This window comes from Trichinella spiralis, assembly GCF_000181795.1.
Source record: "Trichinella spiralis strain ISS 195 chromosome Unknown Scfld2, whole genome shotgun sequence".
Taxonomy (NCBI): Eukaryota; Metazoa; Nematoda; class Enoplea; order Trichinellida; family Trichinellidae; genus Trichinella; species Trichinella spiralis.
This window is the reverse complement of record NW_003526941.1, coordinates 6,064,505-6,085,396: the sequence shown is the minus strand read 5'-3', so window position 1 is coordinate 6,085,396 and position 20,892 is coordinate 6,064,505. Positions and strand designations below refer to the sequence as shown.

The following is a 20,892-nucleotide window of genomic DNA, read 5'->3' as shown; positions in this document are numbered from 1 at the left end:
CATACTATGACCAATAGCCACAGTACATTTTACTATACATTAGAAGTGATACGTTGTGCAACGTTAATGAAACGCGAAGAGTTTATTTTACAGAACGAAAATTTGACTATTGTTGAATAACGTATGGCTTCTGAAATTTTATTGTAAACATGCATAATTTACAACAAAAAGCTGTTTCATACACAGCCTAACAAATTTATTTCATTTTATTGTTAACTGTTCAGCAGTGTTAAGCATAGGATGAACGGGTCCAACAAAATAAGCATAAATGTGAAAAAAGAAAATTAATAATCGGGTGCTTTATTCAAATTTTTATTAAAGTAACTGTGTAGTTAGTTACTAGTTTACATTTTAATAATTCTTTGAGAAAATTGTAAATAATAAATCATGTAAGTTTCCATTTTCTTTTAAAGTTTACAAAGTCTTATTTTTAAACGGCTTATATAGGAAATGGAAAAGATATATGTGATGATTAAAAATGATAAGCCTCTCATGATTAATGCTGTAAAACAACTTGTAAATCAAAATGTTCTACAGTAACGCATACATAATTATATTTGTGAAGCGCATTTCGATTCAGTTTTTTCTTTTTTCAAAATTTACACGAATGTAATTTATTTTATGCAGCATAGGAATATTGTATTATACGTTTTGCATGAGAAAAGTCTTTACTGAGGAATCTCATTTTGAAATATTTTAACAAAATTATAATTTAAGGCTGTAATCTTTGAAGATGTTCTTAACCCGTTCAGAATACGATCGTGGTGTAAATACTTTTTCACCTGAGGGACGCCTGTTTCAGGTGGAATATGCAATTGAAGCCATCAAGGTTTGTTAATCTGAAAATACTTTATTTCACTTCTTTAAAAAATTTTTTCATTTTATCTTTAGACGGTTAACAGTTTCATTAACTCTTTAAATTAATTCTATTTCAGCTCGGTTCTACTGCAATTGGTATTTTGACTAGAGAGGGTGTGTTGTTAGTTTGTGAGAAACGTATTACTTCAACTCTTATGGTACCAAGTAGCGTAGAGAAGATTATGAAAATTGATAATCACATAGGTATGCCTCTCAGTTTTTGTGTAATAATTTTTGAAAGGATTATAATTATTTTTTAGGTTGTACTACAAGTGGACTCATCGGTGATACGAGAACTCTGGTGGATCGCGCTCGTGTTGAAGCAGCTGTAATGATTTTTAAGTAAAATTTTTTAATTTTATAATTGTTCTATTTAGAATTATTGGTTTTATTACGGCGACAAAATTACAGTTGAGGGTGTTACGCAAGCGGTCGCCAATCTCGCTTTAGAATTTGGAGACGACGATGCTGAAGCGGCAATGAGTCGTCCATTTGGCGTGGCAGTTCTTTTTGCTGGTTGCGATCGTTATGGACCTCAATTGTAAATATAAAATGGACATTTATTTTATGATAATTTAAGCAATATAGATATAATATGGATCCAAGCGGAACGTTTATTCAATGTCAAGCGAAGGCGATCGGTTCCGGATGTGAAAGTGCACAGCAAGCTCTTCAAGAAAAATACGATGCTGTAGGTTTTGTGAAATTCTATTGGAATTTTAAATTAATGAATTTAGAACATGAGTCTTCTTGAAGCAAAGAAGTTGGCAATAAGCATTCTAAAGCAAGTAATGGAAGAGAAAATAACATCGACAAATATAGAGGTTTGTAAATTGAAAAGCGCTTTTTGTTATAAACGTATTATTCATTTTAGATAGCAACAGTTACACAGGATAGCGGCTTTGCAATTTTGTCTAAAGATGAAGTTGAAAATCTGATCAAATCCTGATTCAGTAGTTCTGGAAATTAGTTTTGGTTTATCACTTTCAAAATAAAGTAATATGCAGAACTGAATATATCTGAAATTTTTTTTGAGAAAAAATTTAGCAGTTGTTTCCGACTTATTTCACACTTACTTGCTACAGAACTAGGGTATTACATATGATGAACTAGTAATTATAATTACTCGGTTTTCAATGCTTGTTTGTTTATGATCGGCTTTGCACTTTTACAAGTGCAACTATTTAATTGTGTCACTTCTAATTAGAATGCAATTAGTTCACAGTAATCCTTTTGAAAGTGCAACACAATTTATTATCATACATTACGGGCATAGTGAAGTTCCAATGATCAACTAAAATCTAAAACCTTCACCTTCATTTCACATTTTTTGCCAAATGACATTGAATTGATAACCGAAAACTCCAAATTAACAGCAGAAAAGCAATGCAGAAAAAAAAGAAGTATCGAAAAAAGAGGAATTGACTATTCAGGAAGTTTGACAAAGTAGTCGTTCTTAATTTACAAACTTTAAATATGTTAAGCAAAGTATCATGTTTTTATGAATTATTTAAGCAAAATTGATTGAATTATTTAAATTTATGAAGTACTATAAAATTTAAAAGTCAAAATTATGTTTATTTTTAATCAGTTACCTCATGAAGTAGATAAGTTTTCTTGGGCGTTTTCTTATTTTTACCCAATGATTGATTACTTAAACATGAAGTTAATATTTTTTGCTAACAAAGCATATTTTAATTTTACATTTTTATTCCGCATTTATTAATTAGTTAAATAATTTCACTTGAAATTTAGTTGAAGATAATCTTGCTTTTTTCGCAAAGTATGAAAAGATGTGCAACATAATTTAAATATTTTACAAATACTTGATAATCTTTTATTGTATGGTCATTGTTATTATAATGATCAATATATTTTTATTAAAAAAATAACGAATTAAATAATAATAATTAAAAAATTAAAAAAATGAATGTGATAGATTAAAATATATGGCTATGGTGTTGATTTTTTGAAAAAAATAATTAGCGAGTATTGCCGTTTCTGTTTTTATAATGGAGTATAATTTGAAGAAAATTGTAATCTATAATTGTTTTTTATTGTGATAAAATTTTTTTAAAAAGTAACAATGTGATATAAAAAAGTTACAGCCTGATGTTTAATAGTTTACTGTAGCACACTTGCATTATCGTTGAGTGGTCGAGTTGTCGGTGGTGTTGTGCAGTTGACAAAGTTCTAGAGTTAGTTTTTAATGTTTAATATGTCATTTTTAATTATTAATTCAATATTTTTAGGGGAAAATTGGAATTTGTTCAGCATAAATGGCGCTGAAGAGAATACAAAAGGTGATGATGAAATTTGATGTATCTGTTTGTTGAATTAGTTTTCAGCCTTGTTTTATTGGCAGTTATTTTGAATATAGACGTTGTGTAGTTTCTAACTGTAAATCAACGTTATCAACTTATCGATGAAAACGATAGAGATGTAATGTTTTTTTCTTTAGCATGACAGTGCCACTTATTTTTACTTCAAGAATATGTTTAATTTTACTAAGAATTGATGTTGTTGTTTATTTTAAATTCCAGACGTAAAAATGTATGAAATAGCTTTTTTAAGGAAGTGCGTTAATTTTATTTTGATGATCGATGTTTTTTCATTACATGTGACTGTTCTTTAAATCACCATGCATGTGTTGTGGTAATAATGTTTTTATTAAATTCTTCTATTGGAATGTAAACTTATATTTGAAAGTTTGGCTTTTAACAAATATCACATATTATATATACGTTTAAAAATATATATAATTTATTGATGTGTTGAACTATATAGTGAAATGTATTCTGAATTATAAATTGTGTTAATTGGAATTACGTTATGTCTCATAAGAAATTTGTGAATTATAATTAAGGTTTGAAAATGACGATTTAAAAATTTTAAATTGCTTTTGCCGCTTTTAGGATATGTTTTCCTGATTTAAGCATGCTTAAGTTGAGAAAATGGGGAATTTTTTTTCAAATTTTACTCAGTTTTATCATTTTTGAAATTTAAGGTTCTTATTTGACCAATGTTTTATCAGTGTAGTTTCTTCGTTTACAATTATATTCCTTTTTGTAGGAATTGCAGGACATTGGCCGTGATCCTCCTGCGCTTTGTTCAGCTGGCCCGGTTGGAGATGACTGTAAGTGGCAGCTCCTTAAAGATATTGAAAATTTTTATATTTGTTTTTTAGTGTTCCACTGGCAGGCTACAATTATGGGTCCGGTAAGATTGATTGAGTTTGTTAGATTATAATCAATTGAATAATCGAATGCTATTATCAATGTTTAATAAATGATATTGTTACTATTGTTAAATATTTTAACTTTCAGCCGGACAGCGCGTATCAGGGTGGTGTATTTTTTCTGACCATTCACTTTCCGACGGACTATCCGTTTAAGCCACCTAAGGTGGCGTTTACTACCCGCATTTATCATCCAAATATTAATAGTAATGGTAGTATATGTCTTGACATCTTACGCAGCCAGTGGTCTCCTGCGTTAACTATTTCGAAAGGTAAGCTTTTTTATAAATTTATTGTATTCAACTAATTATTATTATAATTTTGCTGCTTTCAGTACTATTGAGCATATGCTCATTGTTGTGTGATCCAAACCCGGATGACCCATTAGTTCCTGAAATAGCGCGCATCTACAAGACCGACCGAGAGCGTTATAATCAGTTGGCTAGAGATTGGACTCAGAAATATGCGATGTAGTATCGGCATCCGGTTAACAGCAAGAATGAAGTATTATTCGACTACTTGCTATTTGGTTAACTGAAGACGAATTTAAAAATCGCTTCGCTGGTTTATTTTTTTAAATTAAGGTTCGCATGAATTTTAGTCTATTATTCAACATGACTTATCAAAACATTTATTTTGTGTTCGACCAATAAAAAAATATACTGATAAATAAATTACAACTAATTTCCGGTTACGTCGAACAGTAACGGTGAAAGTAAATTTTTCAAAATCTGTGAACAATTTACAGTAAACGAACAAACATTATGCGCTTTTTCCTCCTCAGACTTAATTTGGTCAAGGTTTGCGTCACTTTCAATTGGCTTTTCCTCGTGAAAAATCATAACCACAGTAGGAAGAAGTGCACTTTACTTCAAAGATCAAGTAAGCGTCATCTGAAATTTAAGCCTAACTTGAAGTTTTAATTTTAGACGTTGAATTCCGTCGGGTTTAATATTCACATGATATTAAATGAACGATTAATGTTCTTTTTTTCTTTATTTTTCCACCGAATGAATATATGTGATTACGATTAATACACCGAGAATTATTTCATTTTTAAGTTTCGTAAAAGAATTTAAGCATAATTTTACTAAAACTGAAAAGTATAAAATTGTATTTTTCGAATTAATTATACCATTAGATTAAGATAATTGCGGTATTTGCCGTTTTTATTTTTTATTTTGAAAAAGTAATCGAAGTAATAATACATCGGGTATCTGTTTATTAAAATATTGGGATTTGATTTTGCTATTTCAAAAATAAATAGAGCAGAAATGATAATACATGTTCATGTAAACTTGTTTTACATTAATAATTAACTGAATCTGTTTTTTTGCTTACGAACTTTATCAAATAAAACTGAATACTCAATACTGTAATTTAAAAAAATGTAAATTATTTTATAAATAAAAAATGGTACATTTGAAATACTTTCCTCAGTTTGAAATAGGGGTTAACAGCATTACTTTCATCATCTTGAAATTCCATTGTAACAATAAATTTCATCACCGCTTACACGTCATCTCTCATGAAAGTACAATTTACCGTAGACTCGATTTATTTTTTTAAAGTTTTCAATGTCACTAAAATTTTGAAATAAAAATGTTAATACATTTTATTATAGAGAATTGAACATAAATAACTTTTATGTACATTGACTACTATTTCTCATTATCGTTGTTGTTATTATATCATGTGTTTGTGACTAATTTGCATAATTATTTATACATACAAATACGGGAAATATACTTTATATTATTTTATAAATTTGAATAGTTTTAATGATGACTGTTATAAATTTGTTACAAATCACTGAAATTATTACAAGCAATAATAAAGATTATTTGTCATTTGTACGTGAAGCACATTTAACATTACAGTATGCACTGTGTTGAAAGTTTATTTTGTATTCATCTTCCGTTAAAGTTGTGATGGTTATGTAATTTTATGTTTTTGAAGTTCAAACATCATTTGTTGATCACTTTCCGCCTTCAGATTTGTGAGCTTATTTGAGAAATTGAAAATGGATGCTAATCGTGATGAAAGCCTGCGTTGCATTGAACTGGCTAAGCAAAATTTTCGCTTGGGCAATAAAGCGAAAGCTGTTAAATTTCTACACAAGGCGAAGAAACTGTGCAATAGTCCTGATGTTTTAAGTAATGAATTTTATTTTTACCATTGTATTTATGTATGTATTCTTTTTATGTATTCTTCTTCTTCTAGAGTTAATCTCAGAAGCAGCTGATTTAGCTAACATAGAGAAAAATGGGTCTGTTTCTTCCGGCTCTTTTCAAGAGGAACAGTAATATTTTTTTCGTAAACCAGTATATATACATTCATTTTAAAGTAATATTTTGTCATTATAGAGGTCACTTTCATGCAAGCAGTTCTCAGCCAGAATTTGAAAATAATCCGTCCGGTGAATTCTATTCCCGAGCCAACAGATCTTGTAATTCGAGCCGTAGCCGGTCTAGTTCTACACGCCGAACGCCTTCTGCTCCTCAAATTAACGTAGATTATTCTGAGGCCGATTTGAAAGCTGTAAAAAGGTATTTGATGTTGCTTAAAGTAAATTAGCAGAAATCCATCTTTGAGTAATAGGATAAGAAAATGCAAAGATTATTACGAAATTTTAAATGTATCGAAATCTTGCACGGAATTAGAACTGAAGAAGCAGTACAGAAAATTGGCACTTCAGTTTCATCCGGATAAATGCAGTGTGCCTGGAGCTACTGAAGCTTTCAAAGGCATGCATATATATTATTTATTTATTTTTTATGCATATGAAATGTATTTTTTTGGTTTTAGCGATTGGTAATGCATACGCAGTTTTAAGTGATCCAAAGAAACGTGAACGCTATGATATGTATGGAAATGAATCAGAAGTAGGAACAACCCGTCGAAATGGTTTTAATGAATACGACTATACACGTGGATTTGAAGGTAAACTAAAATATTTTTCTCATTGTTATGATTTATTTCCTTATTAATAATAATTTGGGATCATTTTAACCATTTCATGGGAAAGTTTATTTTAATATTTTATTTGGTGATGTATTTTTGATATTTAATAATATATATTATTGAGAAGTATTGTAATTTATGAGAAGAAAAATTCTAATTTTATTTCACATAAACAAATTTAATTCAATTGTTATTTTTACCCGGTGTAGACTATTAGTTCCCTTAAGATATTGTATTTTTAGTTGAGTTAACTTTTTTGCATTTTTTTTCATTTAGCTGAAATGTCGGCGGAAGAGATTTTCAACATGTTTTTTGGAGGCACATTTCCTCGTGACCAAATTTTTCGCCGTGGCAGCGCATTTCATTTTCGCTATGATCGTGACGAGCATGAGGTATGTTGTTCTACTTTATGCTGATATCTTATTTTTGTTTGTTTTAAATTTGACCGTAATTTGTTGAGAAAATCATTCATGTTTCATGTGATTTATTATAATGACTGTTTAATTAGTTTGCACTGCTAAGATGTTCCATTTATTGATTTTTCCAGATTGTTGTTGACTAATGTGTAATTGATTTAAAGGAGGGAAATTCATTTATACAAGTATGCTTTTCTCATGTAACTGTTAGTTGTAAATTTATTTTAATGTGAAATAATATTTAATTTATTATGTACAGTACTGGCAATAAGATAGTTGAAGTCGGTGACTTTTATCATACTTTGAAATGCTTTTTATGATGAATCAATATTTCTAAATGTCATTTGAATTCGAATCATTTATTTCAAATAAACAGTGATTCCATATGTTGCATTCCGTTTAAAATTTTATTTGAAATGTCTTTGTTTAAAAAATTTTTTGCCGATTAATATTGAAATTTCAATATTTTCAGAATCCGTTGAATACATTTTTTCAAGTTTTTCCAATTTTGATCGTGCTTATTGTAACTATAATAGGCCAACTTTTTTCGGCAGATCCAGTGTATTCTTTGACGAAATCCAGGTGAGTTCATTTATTAAAAATAAATAATAAGTAATTTTTCTGAAATATTACTTTATATTTTAGTAAATATAACACTGAAAGGTGGACTTCGGGTTTGCAAGTGAAGTATTTTGTTCGATCAGATTTTGAGCAGCATTACAAAACAGAATCTTCGATAATGCAGATAGAAGCGCATGTAGAACAAGAATATATAAACATTTTGAAAAGTAATTGCATAAGAGAACAAAATCAGAGTAAGAATTTTTATTGCTGCATGTTTGAAAAAGATACTTATAAATTTTCGATAATGGGATATTTTTTGTTAGAAGAAAATATGCTTTGGAGAGCTCGAATAACTGGAGATAAAGATTTATATACCAGAGCTGAAACAATGGGACTGCCGTCTTGTGAACGGTTTCATCAGATCTTTGCAAACTGACCGTCATTTAGCTGCCTGCATTAACGAATATTGTATTGTTGTTCTTCATTTCACTGCAATCCGTGATTGTTTACGTGAAAGCAACGAAAAAGCACACATCTCATGGAAAATTTTATGGTCACTAGTGAAATTCAGATTGTCAATGCATTTTTATTTGATTCTTTATAAATATATATTTATATTTATAAAAGAATATTTATGATAGTGAGTTTTAGTTGAAATTTTTGATCAGTTAATTATTTAAGAATGTTCAATTTCTTTGTGGCCACAGTTGAGACAAGTAAAGAAAACAGTCATCCCTTCGTCGGCGGAACGCGTCTGCCTAGTCGAATAGCTCATTTTATCGTGGCCACATTTCGCACATTTCTTCTCAACTGTCACCCCACCGCTGTTGTCTTGCGTCGGCTTCGCTGAATCTCTAGTAGTATCTTTGGCTTGATTGAACCTCTCGACGTGCTGCCAAACTAGCAGACGGCTAATCTTGGGCACGGTAATTTTCGCTTTGCACATAAAACACTTGCTATATCCGTCATCGTCGTCGTCGTAAGGCAGTATAGTGCCGCAGAAGGTACAGAAGCTTGGAAACTGCCATCCTTTTTCCTGCTCCATTGAATTGATCTGCAGAATTTAAAATTATACTTAACATGAAAGGAATCCTTCACAGGTAGAAGTATTTTTTCTCATAAATCAATATTATATGACTCACAACTGTCACATGTAGACAACGTTTGAGCAGCATGTAATTTTTTAATCATATTCGTTTGTGTTAATACTGTATAACATTAGTTCCACATATTTCCATATGAAACATCATTGAATGTTTGTTCATTGAAACCTTGCGGAATCAGACGTTCGATGTTGATGGGTTTGTGTGTCTCGAGGCGATGAAAATCGGGTACATCGTCTACTGAACCGTTGAAGGAAGGATTCAATGCGTCAACGTGTCGTCGTTTTCCGCTTCCGTGACAAGCGAATGCATTTATACGTGTCACATTTGCTGGGAAAAATGCAAGCGGAATTTCAAAAGTACATCGCCATACGTTTCCTTGAAAAACATTTTGCACCTAGAAAGCAAACAAATTAATAATAGTCATAATTAACAAATTACTGCGCATAAAAAATAATCATTCTATAATTACCTCCAGGTCGAGCTCTGTTTTTGTTATTTCTTTATTTTTGTTTTTGAATAGTCGCACTAGCCAGTGACCATGAGGACCAACAGAAACTTCGAGCATGTCTCGATTTTTGTTACTGAACACAATCACCACACATTCATGACGGTGCAAATCGGCAAAGTGACCAGCAAATTCGTCAGGTTCAGGAGGATCATCAAAAAGTGGACCATCAACGAATACTTTAACAAATCTCTTATGCGGCTGACCGCGTACGCGTTTAAATTGCCATTCCAAGTGGAAATGAAAACGATCATGGTCAGTTACTGGACAGTTGTTCCAAGTTTTATCAATTACAAAATCAAAACCTGTCGCAGTTACTTCCGACTGTCGAGATGCTCCATATGGAACAATTAAGGCAGTACCACTGGTCTAAAAAATAATATTTCATATGTAAAATTACTTATTTTTTGTAAAAATATTCTTTTACTTGCTCTGAATCCGCATCTTCTCGGAAACTTTTCATTTTTGCATTACCACGTGGTGGAAATAAATTTCAACATAGATAATAACGAAGCACTGAAAATTATTTAGTATATTTACAAATAAGTTGCGTTATTTCAGCATTCAATATACCGCTCACAAAAGTATGGTATTTTTTGAGAATACTGATTATGCAAAATTGTTGAATGTTTACAGTATGACTCATACAGTAAACAGTTAATTGAAGAACAAAGCAGTTGTTATTCTTTACATTTAATGGGGAATTCGATTATTTTTGTTTATAAATAATAACAATATTATAATGCTGCTTTTAATTATCATATTTCAAATTTATTATATGCTTGAATTGATGTCATACTGTAATTTTGGAAACTGCTGTCACTTTTGTTTTCTATACTGGAGTTCTTGTTGTGACAATAGTTGTCATGCATTTTAAATTAGATTTTAAATTTTCGGTATATTTTTCAATTTTTTGAAATAAACTTTTTAACAAACTTTTACTCCATCCAGTCTTACTAAAACAGTATATCATTGCATGAATGGTTCCTTTTATTGATACAGCGGCTTGTGGAACAACAGAAACTGTCGACGACGTGGAGTTGGATGAAATCGTATTTCGTTCTGGTAGTTCAAAAGTCGAGCCACTGTCAACAACAAATGAGGAAGCTTGCAATGAAGCTCAGTTGGTGAGTTTTTAAAACTGTATATTGTAACCCGTATTGCACGATATGTATTATAAAAGTTTCATTTGAACTTTTATCTTTAAGATGTTGAAATGTTTAAAAGTATGCAACAGTACAAAATTGATAATCTGCTTTGTTTATTTTTCAAGATATTGTACGTTTTGTTTTTTTAATAAGATTGATCGTATTAATGCTAACACAGAAAATAATTGCGTTTTTAATTCAATTGATGTTTATTTGCTTGGTAAACATGTTGGAGGTATATTAGAATACGTTTACGAGAATAATGAAACAGTATGTTGTTATTATTATTATTTTAAACGTTCAAAATTTTCGTCATTGTTTAATATTAGACTGTAACATGTACTCTTCCATTTATCTACGTTATGATAATTATTATGTAAGTCCAATTATCGGCTGTTGTTATTATAGTTATAATGCATAATCAGTAGTGTTGTTACGGTATTTTGAATGTTATGTTAATGATTTATTTATGCCAGTGAAGCTTTTGGCTTTATGATTTAACAGTTAAAAGTTATGTTAAATTATTTCTTATCTTCTTTTAATGTATAAGATTTTCATTTGGAAGATTTTTTTCAAAGTGTATCTGTATTTTTTGTTCAGTATCCAATGAAATTTCAAAAGCAAGGGTTGTTAGAAAGTGTTATGATTTTTTAAGCTTGCTTACCTTTATCATAACTAGTATGACATATTTGTACGAATGCTAAATACGTAATATTTATGTATATAGCCAAATACGCTTACTTATATTTTGTTTGAACTATACAACTAAATTGTATTTTTTTGAGTATTTTGATGAGCAGGATGCATTTTCTTTACATTTTTGTTGCAGTTTCATACATATATTGCACTTTATATGTTAACTTTAAAGTTATGTTCAGTTATTTTAAAAGTTTTAAAGTAAACTCACCTTACAGTACTTACAGTAACTTACAAACTCAGCTTTTACTTTCACTCATAGTTTTATGCATTATGTTTTGTTTTTTGGACAGTTTTCTATTTAAAATTGTATGTTATTAATACATTACCTTGATGCCTAATGAGTATTTTATTCAATTGAGTGTTTTTCTGATAAGACAAATTTTAAAGTACTCATTTTGAAATCAAATTGTATGCACTATATTTTGTTTTTTTGTTTATCTTTGCATGTTTTTTAAGTATCCTTGAAATATTATTTTCAATTTGTTGTGTTTTCAATTGTAATAAACTGTTGTCGCTTGTTAAGGGAAATTGTACAGCAGAAGGCGAAGGTGGTTCTTGTTCGTCGAAGACAAAAGTTGTTTCGGAAAGTGAGGATCCATCAGATGAACAGCCCTTGCTGATGGGTTCTCCAAATGATGCTGTTGAAATGAAATTAGATGAAAAATGTGACTGTAATGGATATAATACTCCACCAGTCGGTAAGTTATCCGACGCTAATGAGGTGAAAAATAAGCTAGAGACTGGAAAAACTATGGCAGTGCAGATGTTTCTTCCATTTTTGATTGCCGGTCTCGGTACTGTAGGTGCAGGGCTTGTTCTGGACTATGTGCAGGTTTGTTTTGATTTTTTTTTCATTCACTTAATATTTGATTTCATTTTTTTAATTATAGCATTGGATGGTTTTTACTAAGATTCCAGAAATGTTTATACTTGTTCCTGCCTTGTTGGGATTAAAAGGAAATTTAGAGATGACCCTAGCGTCTCGTCTTTCAACAATGGTATATTATATGCACATTACAGTCTGTAGACAATAAATAGAAAGTCTGCATTTGTTTCTCATTTTCATTAAAAAATATTAAGGCGAATATGGGCTTGCTCGACAACCAAAGTGAACGTTCAGCTTTACTCGTAGCGAATTTGTGCTTAATTGAGGTATGACTTGAGGTCAAATAATTTTTTGTTACAAGTATTTTTTTTGTTTATTGTTTAGACACAAGCGAATGTTATTTCTTTATTTGCTTCATTTCTGGCAATTTTATTGCGGTGGATAACTAACGGTGAAGTGATTTTTGTAAATATTGTTGTGCTAATAGCGAGCAGCATGTCAACTGGCATTTCAGCATCTTTTTTTCTAAGTATGAATCTTCTTGTATTTATTTTTTTAAAGAAACTGATGTTAAAGTCTTTAAATTCAACTGTACGAGCAAAAACAAAAAATATTAGAAATTCATTTACTATGAATTCGTTGTGCGAAATCAGTAAGGGGATTTGGGGGGAATTTTTAAAAAAAATTGAATCTTCACTAAATAGAGTGGCATTTGGTTTTCATTATTTGTTCATTTATTAAAATAAGATTGAAATTTTTAGGCTTGGTCATGATTAGTGTGATTTTGCTATGCAGGTATTTTGGCATTAATCCAGACAATGTTGCCACTCCCATTGCGGCAAGTCTGGGTGATTTGGTGACATTGACCATGCTTGCTTATATTGGGAGCTTCTACTTGCTGATCATCGGTAAGATTTTTGTTTAAATTTTTTAAAATACACTTTTCATTGTTTCAATTTTTCAGGACGTCCTACAATTGTTTGTACGCTGATAATTTTTGGATTAATTGCATTGTTGCCAGTTTGTTTTCTTGGATCTTGGAAGAATAAGGACACAAAGGAGGTCGTCTTGAATGGCTTTTCTCCAATTATATGCTCAATGTTGATTAGCAGGTTGAATATATATTACACGTTGAAATTTTAAGCATAATTTGTGCATTGTGTCTATTTAGTGGTAGCGGCTTTATTTTGGGTCGATCTGTGACACAGTTCAAAGGAATTGCCGTTTTTCAGCCAATTATAAATGGTATTTCAACAGAATATTACAATTATACATTTTAACTTTTGTTTTTGCATTTTTGCAATTTCGAAGGCATCGGAGGCAATTTAGTCGCAATTCAGGCTAGTCGCATATCAACATATTTGCATAAAAATGAAAAACTTGGCAAAGTGGCGTCGTATTTACGCGGTCGGCAGGCGGCAAATCCGTTTTGGGTGTTTTTCGGAAAACGTATGAGATGATTTTAATTTTACAAAAAAAATTTGTTGTCAACTTTTATTTGCCATTCAGAACCGCACATCACTGCCGCATGGGTGCTGGTGTCGTTCGTCGGTCCAGGACATGCGTTCTTTGCCTTGATCATCAGCTTTCTGAATGCGGGCCATACGACGGTCAGTTTGAAATTTATGTTGTTTTATCTTGGTGCAGCTTATGTGCAAGTGTTCATATTGCTGTATTTTTGCTTCGTCGGTGTGCACATGCTTTGGAAGTGGAAGATGAATCCCGACGACATTGCGATTCCTTATTTAACAGCACTGGGCGATTTTCTCGGTACACTGTTACTTTATATCTGCTTCTACATTATGAGTTCATTAGGCGATCACGACGCTGACGTAGGTGACTAATTGAAAAAAATAATAATGATGTTTTGTTCTCTTTTAAATATCCTTTCCTAGTTCTCTTTATTTTGCTCAACATGTTCGTTTCACCGGATGAAATTCACTGCTTTCTTTCTTACATATGTGACATAACGCAGTATCTTTATTCGTTGAAATTTTTATGTTATAATAATATTAATAATGATAATAAGAAGGCAATGATGAGTATTGTTTTTTGTTTATTCTTTTGTCATTGCTTGTCATATTTGCACGCTTCGATCACTAATACTGTTTTCAGAACTCTGAAATTAAAATGATGATGTTTTTTGATTTGAAAAATTTTTTAATGAAGAAGAAATAAAAATTAGCGAACGAATTCACACTCACCTGCCGCTTCTGTTTGGCAGCAGATAGCACCAGATGCCTTGGTTAAGTCGGCTGCTTGTTGTGATTGGCAGTGGATCGTTGTTGCTTGTTCGAAGCATATTTTTCGAGCAGATTTTTTGATTAATGCGGATTGTTTTTGAAGTACAGCACAGTGGCTGTAACATCTCGACGTTGTCGTCCATTTCGAAGATGTCGAAGCCGGCTAGCCAGCTACCATTTGGACATCCTTCCTTTGAGCCGTCGCATTTCATCGGCTTCAGTGTAGTGCAGCTTGTATCCTGTGTTGTGTAAGAATGATATTATTATTATTATTAGTCATTTTATTTTTGCTTTTCATTTTCACAACACACACACACACGTGAACGTAATGAATAATTGTTACTTACTTTGTCGTTGTTCAGAAGTTTGTTGCAGGTTAACTGAATGGCGCCAGTGGTTTGGTTACGGCTGATTGAGGCTAGATGTTCTCCTTTTTTGCACATTTCCGTTCTGTCACGTGCTTGACAAACGGAGAACGTTGTGCAAAGAAAGCTGAAAATGACAAATTGAACAAGCATCTCTGGCCGCATATCTGTATCTGTAACAAGCTTCTGTGATTATTTATGAACAAGCAGTTGCTCTTGTGGTAGACACTGATGCTGTGCATTTTAGAAGACTTTCGTTGCAGCAATAAAATTCGGTCGTTTACAACCGGCTAAGAAACAAGTTTCCAACAATTGCAAATCAACCATGTCTTAGAGGTAAAAGGATTCTTTTCAAATGGGAAAAATCAATTCTTCATTCTATTATATCGAAATGAAATACAAATATGCAAATATGCATGTGTAAAATTTGTTCATTTTAATCTATTTATCTTTTTTATCTGAGAGTTGATTTTGATTAATTAAAGTCGACTTCTGAATATTAATGTTCATCATTAGCACACATTTTAGCTAATTTTAAAAATTGCCCCAAAATTACACTTTGTAGTTCCGCACCAGAGCAGGTTGTTTTCAATATTCTGAACTAGTTGGGCAAACACACGGAAAACATTTGTTGAATTAAATGCTTTTTCACTTCAATAAAAATCGTACAATTGTTGATCTGTTGCCGTGTCTGATGAAATGAATCATTTCTTTTCTAATTCAAATGCAATTCTATTCATACTGACGGACTGAAAATTTTAACTTTATTTTCCATTATAGGTTAATGAAACACCAATAAAGAAAAATTCTACATTAATAATAATAATAATAATGACAAAATAATAATCATATGAAGAATATTGTTGATTAATTTAGAATAAACATTTCTTTAAGAATTTATATATGTATGTAAATTTTATGATCAACGGTAAAACGATCAACTGATGAAGATAAATGACGCTCAGATTTGGAAGTGGTAGTAAGTTTCATCAAATTGACCAGTCAACGAGCGTTGAACTCAACCTCTGAAAATGAATCAACAATATAAAAGCACTGGAAGCTAACAGCAATGTTGAATTTCCAATAAGTTTTCAATAAATAAATAAATAAATTTTAAACTTGAAAATCAGATTTATAAAGATACTATAGTATTTGTATTAATTCTGATTTTCATTTATTCTGTGATTTTTGTTTGCTATTGTTATGAAATACAGTTGAAAAAGAACGTTTATAATGTTGGAAATTATTTTAAAAGCTGCTGTAGAAAGTATTTATGTTGAACAGTGTAATATTGTTTAATAACAATTGTATCAAAGGGAATGTTTTTAAATACGCATCTTAGTGATCGTTGTTTTAAATTGTATCGGGTTTTTCGCTTTTTTTAATTCTGATTTAATTATTAATGCTACACTGCTAATACTGTAACTGGCTGTTATTAATGTAAATAGTGTTGCTGCCGCTATGTAGTTTACAAAATTGCTATATGTCAATATTTTCCGTTTAAATCCACTCCAGTTGTACAATGTTTAAGTATTTAGTTGAAATTTTGTCGATTAAATTTTATTGTTCGACATTTATTGTAATACACTTAATAATAATGGGTTTACAGACGTATAGATTAATTGAAAGAGATGGCAACTGACAGTGAAATCACACCCCGGCAAGCTGCAGAAACATTAAATCGCCTGCAAAGTGAAGAGCGAGCAATTGCGGCGAAGCTGAACGAGTTGAAGTTTGAGCGACACGAGCATAAAATCATAATCGAACGTTTGGAAAAGATGAATGGCGACCGCAAAGCGTACAGAATGATCGGAGGAGTGCTCGTTGAATGGACAGTGGCAGAAATTTTACCGGCTTTACGTTTGAAAGAGCAAAATTTAGGCGACGTGCTAAAAGTATTATCGGATAATTTGAAAGAAAAGAAGAAAGAATGCGCAGAATTTTTAGAAAGAAATGATATTACAGAGATTCCGGGAATTTCTTTTAAAAAGATTAATCTCAAAGATGGATAATCATTTTAAGATTTTCAAAACTTTTTTCCTTATGCTGAATTTGGTGTGTAAATCTTGTCTCGTCGAGAGCAGTGGTGCAGCTTAAAATAAATTTTAAACATCTTTAAATGGTCATCAAATCGATATCTTTCGTTTACAGCAAATTGCATAATTTATTGCGCGCTTGTTATTAGCATTATCGTTGCTAAGTTTTCACTGTGTATTTTCAAAATTAAAAAGGGATATCTATGGAAAATCGTATAATTAAGCGATATAATCAGAAAATCGTTTTCAACTAGCAATATTCATTTGTTCAACTTTTTCGTACTGTAATTTATACCTGTGTCTTTTTTCCTAAAATGTTTACTGTAATGGTAGATGTTATGATTTGTTGTAGTGATTATGTTTTTTTTTCAGTGTTCAATGCGAAGTTCCAAATTCTGTCAGTGAAAATGTATTTTCATAAATTGCATTATTATGCTAAATTGTCTGGTTGAAACTCTTTTTATAAAATGCAGTCATTTTGAAAAGATCTATTGGATATCACATTTATGTAGTTTCTTTTATAAATTTGAATTGGAAGTCGTTTCCTAATTTGTTTTTCGCTTTACATGTACCTATTGTTAAGATTTTGTTATTTTCAGATATGTCATCAGATGGAGAGTCATCGCTTGGCGAACCTTTGGTGAAAAAAGAAATCGCTGTAATTTTTAGTAGTGAAGACGAGAATGTGGAAGGCAATGCGGATGCGATTGTGTCAGAAACCAAAAATGAGATCAAAACAGAAGAAAATGATACTGTAATTGATACAGGTGATTGATTAACGATTATTGTGACCAGATTTTTCTATACTTTTAAAATAATTTATTAGAATGAATTTATTTTGAATTTTTTTGATAGGAGTTATATTTCATTTTAGATGCGATTTTCGGTTATTCGCATGATCTTAGTTCATCGGACGAGGAGGAAAATGAGAAAAATGAGCAAAAAGTGTCTTCATCTCATCCACCAGCTAATCAGGTTTATTGAGAAAAACGAAATTGGACAAAATTTAACAATATTTGAAATTATTTAGAATAAAATAGGCGATGCAGAAGAAACTGTGGAAGAAGAAACTGTCATAGAAATTGAAGTACCGAAAGTGGATGTCAATTTGGGTCGTCAGTTGCATTTTGTGAAGCTTCCGAATTTTATAAGCGTTGAACCTCGAGAATTCGACGCTGATACTTATGAAGATGAAATTGATGAAGATGAAGTATTAGATGAGGAAGGTAGAAGCCGATTGAAGCTCAAGGTTGAGAATACGATTCGCTGGCGTAATACGATCGATGAACACGGAAATTCCGTTGCGGAAAGCAATGCGAAAATTATCCGCTGGTCTGACGGAAGGTAAGTCTGTTATTTAACTGTTGTTATTATATTATTATAGAATAATGATAAATACGTTTTTAATGTGAAGGGTCATGTGAAAATAATTTTGTTTCTTATCATTGGCAAGAAATTAATGATCAGCATGCATGTTTGCATGTTGAATGCACGCATTGGAAAGTACAGAGTATGGAATGCTGTGTTAATTTCTAAAAGAAAAGTTGATCTCAGTTTAATAGCTTTAAAAGCTTACTTTGTAGCACTTCAAAAATTGATTTGTGCTATTCAAAAAATTTATTATTTTTCATTAATAATTATGTTGCTGGAAGTTTTGCTGCATGCTGCTGACAACTCTCAGTTGCATAAAAGACAATCATTTTTTGTTATATCAGCAAGTCTACATTTAGTATGGCAATCATCAGAATGGATCAGAATCAGAATACTGATCTAGTATCTAATTAGCGAACAGTTTAGTTGATGATGATGAATTAATTGTAAACGGGACAGTTAAAGAATATATATTATTATGATTATTATTATCATCATTTTTGCATTTGCTCTTTTCAAAATTAAGAGGTTTATTTCATGTTTTCGAAAAAAAATGTAGTAATTGCAATTGACTTATTCATAATAATCAATTTTATCATTTTAGCATGTCTTTATATATTGGATCGGAAATTTTTGACATAAGCGTACATTCGTTACAAGGGGATCATCATCATTTGTTCATTCGACAAGGACCTGGACTGCAGGGTCAGGCGATATTTGATACTAAAGTCACATTTCGTCCTCATTCGACCGAAAGTTTCACACATCGTAAGATGACACTTAGCATGGCTGATCGAAGTACAAAATCTCAAAAAGTGAAAGTGCTTTCAATGATTGGCGAAGATCCGGATGTATTGAAACAGAAAATGATAAAAGTGAATATAAATCAATATTTTATGCAAATTTTTTTGGAAACGTGTGGAAATAAATGTTTTTTCTCTTCCTATTGCAGCAAGAAGAGGAACGATTGCGTGCTAAAGCTAGAAGGGAGACACAACAGCGACGTGTGAAAGAGCGACCTCCGGTTCGTGGATTGTCTGCTAATTATTTGGAACCAGATCGCAATGAATCTGAAGACGAAGAAGGTGTGTCATTGTCGGCCATAAAACGCAAATATAAGACTGGTGCAAAGGATTATATTCGTGCACAGCATTCCACCAGTGAACGTGAAGATTCGGACAATGCGTTGGGAAATAGCAGAGCAAGGAATGTCAAGAAGCGAATTGATGACGACAGTGAATCCGATTCACCAAATGAATCTGGAATTGCTATAGCTCGCAAACGTGTACCAGTAATTGAAGATGACGAAGAAAGTGAATAGGATATGCATTTTTTTTAAATAATTTCATTGATGTTTCCAATGAAAAAATGAAAATGATTTTTAATCACTTAGTTGTGGATTATAAATAAAATTACAAGTATTTATTTACAAAGTAAGAGATGATCTGCTGTTATATATATATATATATGGATATCTCAGAGTTCAGTTGTTCAGTTTATGCATCTGTATTATATTTTGATGAAAATTTTAATGTACATTTAAATGTATAAAATGTATTTTGAAATTAAAAAATCAATATTTGTAGTGCTATATTAGAGCGCTGTCTGAGTATAATTTTTTGAAAAATCAAATTCGTCACTTGGCTTCTGTATACTGTATTCTTGAGTTCTACTGCTATGTAGACGCAAAATCAAAAACAAATATGCTTTTATATCGACTTTGAACAAGTCGCCCAACAAAATAATGTTAATATTAACGTTGTTTTTGTTGTTTGTAGAATTTCAAAACAAATACATCTATATTTTAACTTTTTATTAATTTTCAAAAAATTTTGAAAATTAATAAAAAGGGTGAGACGCGCTGAAGAGGCAGGTGAGACTTAGTTGTTTCACATGCATCAGATGTGCGGAGAGTTTTGCTGAATATTGCGACATATTATTATCGTGACAGTGCAGCCCCATTTACGTAAGACACTATTTTATACTTCTTTAATTTACGCCATAATATTATTTGTGATAGATAGTGGCTTTGATCTGCAACGCATTCAGGATTTTGTTGTTGTTCAGCAATTATTATAATCTTTGGTGTTGGCTCATTACGTTGTTATTATGCGTTTTCAAAGCAAACATGCATTTCTAGGTCAGAAGAGTAACTTTATGCAAATGTGATGGTAAACACAGCCGTTGGCATTCTGCTACGTACACTTTGTGCTATGCAAATGCGGTACCAATGTTCCTTATATAAATTTCTGTTTATTGAGGGAACGGCATTATAGTATAAATGTTCGCTGCTGAACGGCGGTCTAATTACTTACTGCACTGCGTTGTTTGGTCATTTTCATGGTTCAGTTCAACAAATACGTTGTGATTGTTAGACATCACTCCAAGAGAAAACCACAAACATCAGTTACAAAATGAAAGACTCGACGTTTTGCTTTATAAGTCATCCCTGTCCGGTCTGACAGGTATGAATTTTCATATATTTGCTATTTTTTCATACAATGTTTTCTTTCTTTTCCCCGCCACACCCCCTCCTAACACCCCGCTTTTTAA

The 20,892-nt window shown here is 31.4% G+C and overlaps 6 protein-coding genes across 6 annotated transcripts; all 6 read left to right on the top strand.

Moving 5' to 3' along the window:
• The first annotated feature begins 450 nt into the window (after positions 1-450).
• Positions 451-3,137, top strand: Tsp_05973 (proteasome subunit alpha type-2-A). Its single transcript, XM_003380198.1, has 10 exons — positions 451-516; positions 734-829; positions 936-1,062; positions 1,119-1,186; positions 1,236-1,399; positions 1,447-1,549; positions 1,596-1,682; positions 1,733-1,783; positions 1,906-1,950; positions 3,111-3,137. Exons 1-10 carry the CDS (start codon positions 451-453, stop codon positions 3,135-3,137), a joined length of 834 nt encoding a protein of 277 aa, XP_003380246.1.
• Positions 3,138-3,409: 272 nt separating this feature from the next.
• Positions 3,410-4,570, top strand: Tsp_05974 (ubiquitin-conjugating enzyme E2 2). Its single transcript, XM_003380197.1, has 5 exons — positions 3,410-3,478; positions 3,931-3,994; positions 4,046-4,077; positions 4,185-4,368; positions 4,431-4,570. The coding sequence occupies exons 1-5, from the start codon at positions 3,410-3,412 to the stop codon at positions 4,568-4,570; spliced, it is 489 nt and encodes a 162-aa protein (XP_003380245.1).
• A 1,549-nt stretch (positions 4,571-6,119) lies between these two features.
• On the top strand, positions 6,120-8,890 carry Tsp_05975 (DnaJ protein subfamily B member 12). Its single transcript, XM_003380196.1, has 10 exons — positions 6,120-6,252; positions 6,320-6,398; positions 6,463-6,645; positions 6,677-6,813; positions 6,905-7,039; positions 7,337-7,452; positions 7,949-8,058; positions 8,122-8,264; positions 8,364-8,451; positions 8,722-8,890. The coding sequence occupies exons 1-10, from the start codon at positions 6,120-6,122 to the stop codon at positions 8,888-8,890; spliced, it is 1,293 nt and encodes a 430-aa protein (XP_003380244.1).
• A 1,741-nt stretch (positions 8,891-10,631) lies between these two features.
• Tsp_05976 (solute carrier family 41 member 1) lies at positions 10,632-14,793 on the top strand. The gene is made up of 16 exons (XM_003380195.1): positions 10,632-10,778; positions 10,953-11,069; positions 11,400-11,425; positions 11,955-12,330; positions 12,389-12,496; positions 12,579-12,650; positions 12,709-12,780; positions 12,886-12,976; positions 13,086-13,232; positions 13,289-13,436; positions 13,469-13,569; positions 13,636-13,759; positions 13,834-13,934; positions 13,972-14,156; positions 14,510-14,605; positions 14,671-14,793. The coding sequence occupies exons 1-16, from the start codon at positions 10,632-10,634 to the stop codon at positions 14,791-14,793; spliced, it is 2,034 nt and encodes a 677-aa protein (XP_003380243.1).
• Positions 14,794-16,563: 1,770 nt separating this feature from the next.
• Positions 16,564-16,944, top strand: Tsp_05977 (prefoldin subunit 2). The gene has a single exon (XM_003380194.1). It carries the CDS (start codon positions 16,564-16,566, stop codon positions 16,942-16,944), a length of 381 nt encoding a protein of 126 aa, XP_003380242.1.
• A 338-nt stretch (positions 16,945-17,282) lies between these two features.
• Positions 17,283-19,890, top strand: Tsp_05978 (RNA polymerase-associated protein LEO1). Its single transcript, XM_003380193.1, has 7 exons — positions 17,283-17,319; positions 17,568-17,735; positions 17,843-17,943; positions 17,999-18,312; positions 18,944-19,214; positions 19,292-19,652; positions 19,820-19,890. Exons 1-7 carry the CDS (start codon positions 17,283-17,285, stop codon positions 19,888-19,890), a joined length of 1,323 nt encoding a protein of 440 aa, XP_003380241.1.
• Positions 19,891-20,892: the final 1,002 nt, after the last annotated feature.

Excerpts from the sequence above, each read along its gene's own strand:
- Tsp_05973 (XM_003380198.1), top strand. The coding sequence starts at position 451 with ATGGAAAAGATATATGTGATGATTAAAAATGATAAGCCTCTCATGATT. Across the intron at positions 830-935 it reads ATGCAATTGAAGCCATCAAG|CTCGGTTCTACTGCAATTGG; the intron begins GTTTGTTAATCT and ends ATTCTATTTCAG. Across the intron at positions 1,784-1,905 it reads CAATTTTGTCTAAAGATGAA|CAGTTGTTTCCGACTTATTT; the intron begins GTTGAAAATCTG and ends GAAAAAATTTAG.
- Tsp_05974 (XM_003380197.1), top strand. The coding sequence starts at position 3,410 with ATGTATGAAATAGCTTTTTTAAGGAAGTGCGTTAATTTTATTTTGATG. Across the intron at positions 3,479-3,930 it reads TCGATGTTTTTTCATTACAT|GAATTGCAGGACATTGGCCG; the intron begins GTGACTGTTCTT and ends TCCTTTTTGTAG. Across the intron at positions 4,369-4,430 it reads TGCGTTAACTATTTCGAAAG|TACTATTGAGCATATGCTCA; the intron begins GTAAGCTTTTTT and ends TGCTGCTTTCAG.
- Tsp_05975 (XM_003380196.1), top strand. The coding sequence starts at position 6,120 with ATGGATGCTAATCGTGATGAAAGCCTGCGTTGCATTGAACTGGCTAAG. Across the intron at positions 6,646-6,676 it reads GATTTGAAAGCTGTAAAAAG|AAATCCATCTTTGAGTAATA; the intron begins GTATTTGATGTT and ends GTAAATTAGCAG. Across the intron at positions 8,059-8,121 it reads TATTCTTTGACGAAATCCAG|TAAATATAACACTGAAAGGT; the intron begins GTGAGTTCATTT and ends TTTATATTTTAG.
- Tsp_05976 (XM_003380195.1), top strand. The coding sequence starts at position 10,632 with ATGGTTCCTTTTATTGATACAGCGGCTTGTGGAACAACAGAAACTGTC. Across the intron at positions 11,070-11,399 it reads TTTACGAGAATAATGAAACA|TATCCAATGAAATTTCAAAA; the intron begins GTATGTTGTTAT and ends TTTTTTGTTCAG. Across the intron at positions 12,781-12,885 it reads GGTGGATAACTAACGGTGAA|AAACTGATGTTAAAGTCTTT; the intron begins GTGATTTTTGTA and ends ATTTTTTTAAAG.
- Tsp_05977 (XM_003380194.1), top strand. The coding sequence starts at position 16,564 with ATGGCAACTGACAGTGAAATCACACCCCGGCAAGCTGCAGAAACATTA.
- Tsp_05978 (XM_003380193.1), top strand. The coding sequence starts at position 17,283 with ATGTTTACTGTAATGGTAGATGTTATGATTTGTTGTA. Across the intron at positions 17,736-17,842 it reads TGATACTGTAATTGATACAG|ATGCGATTTTCGGTTATTCG; the intron begins GTGATTGATTAA and ends ATTTCATTTTAG. Across the intron at positions 19,215-19,291 it reads TGAAACAGAAAATGATAAAA|CAAGAAGAGGAACGATTGCG; the intron begins GTGAATATAAAT and ends TTCCTATTGCAG.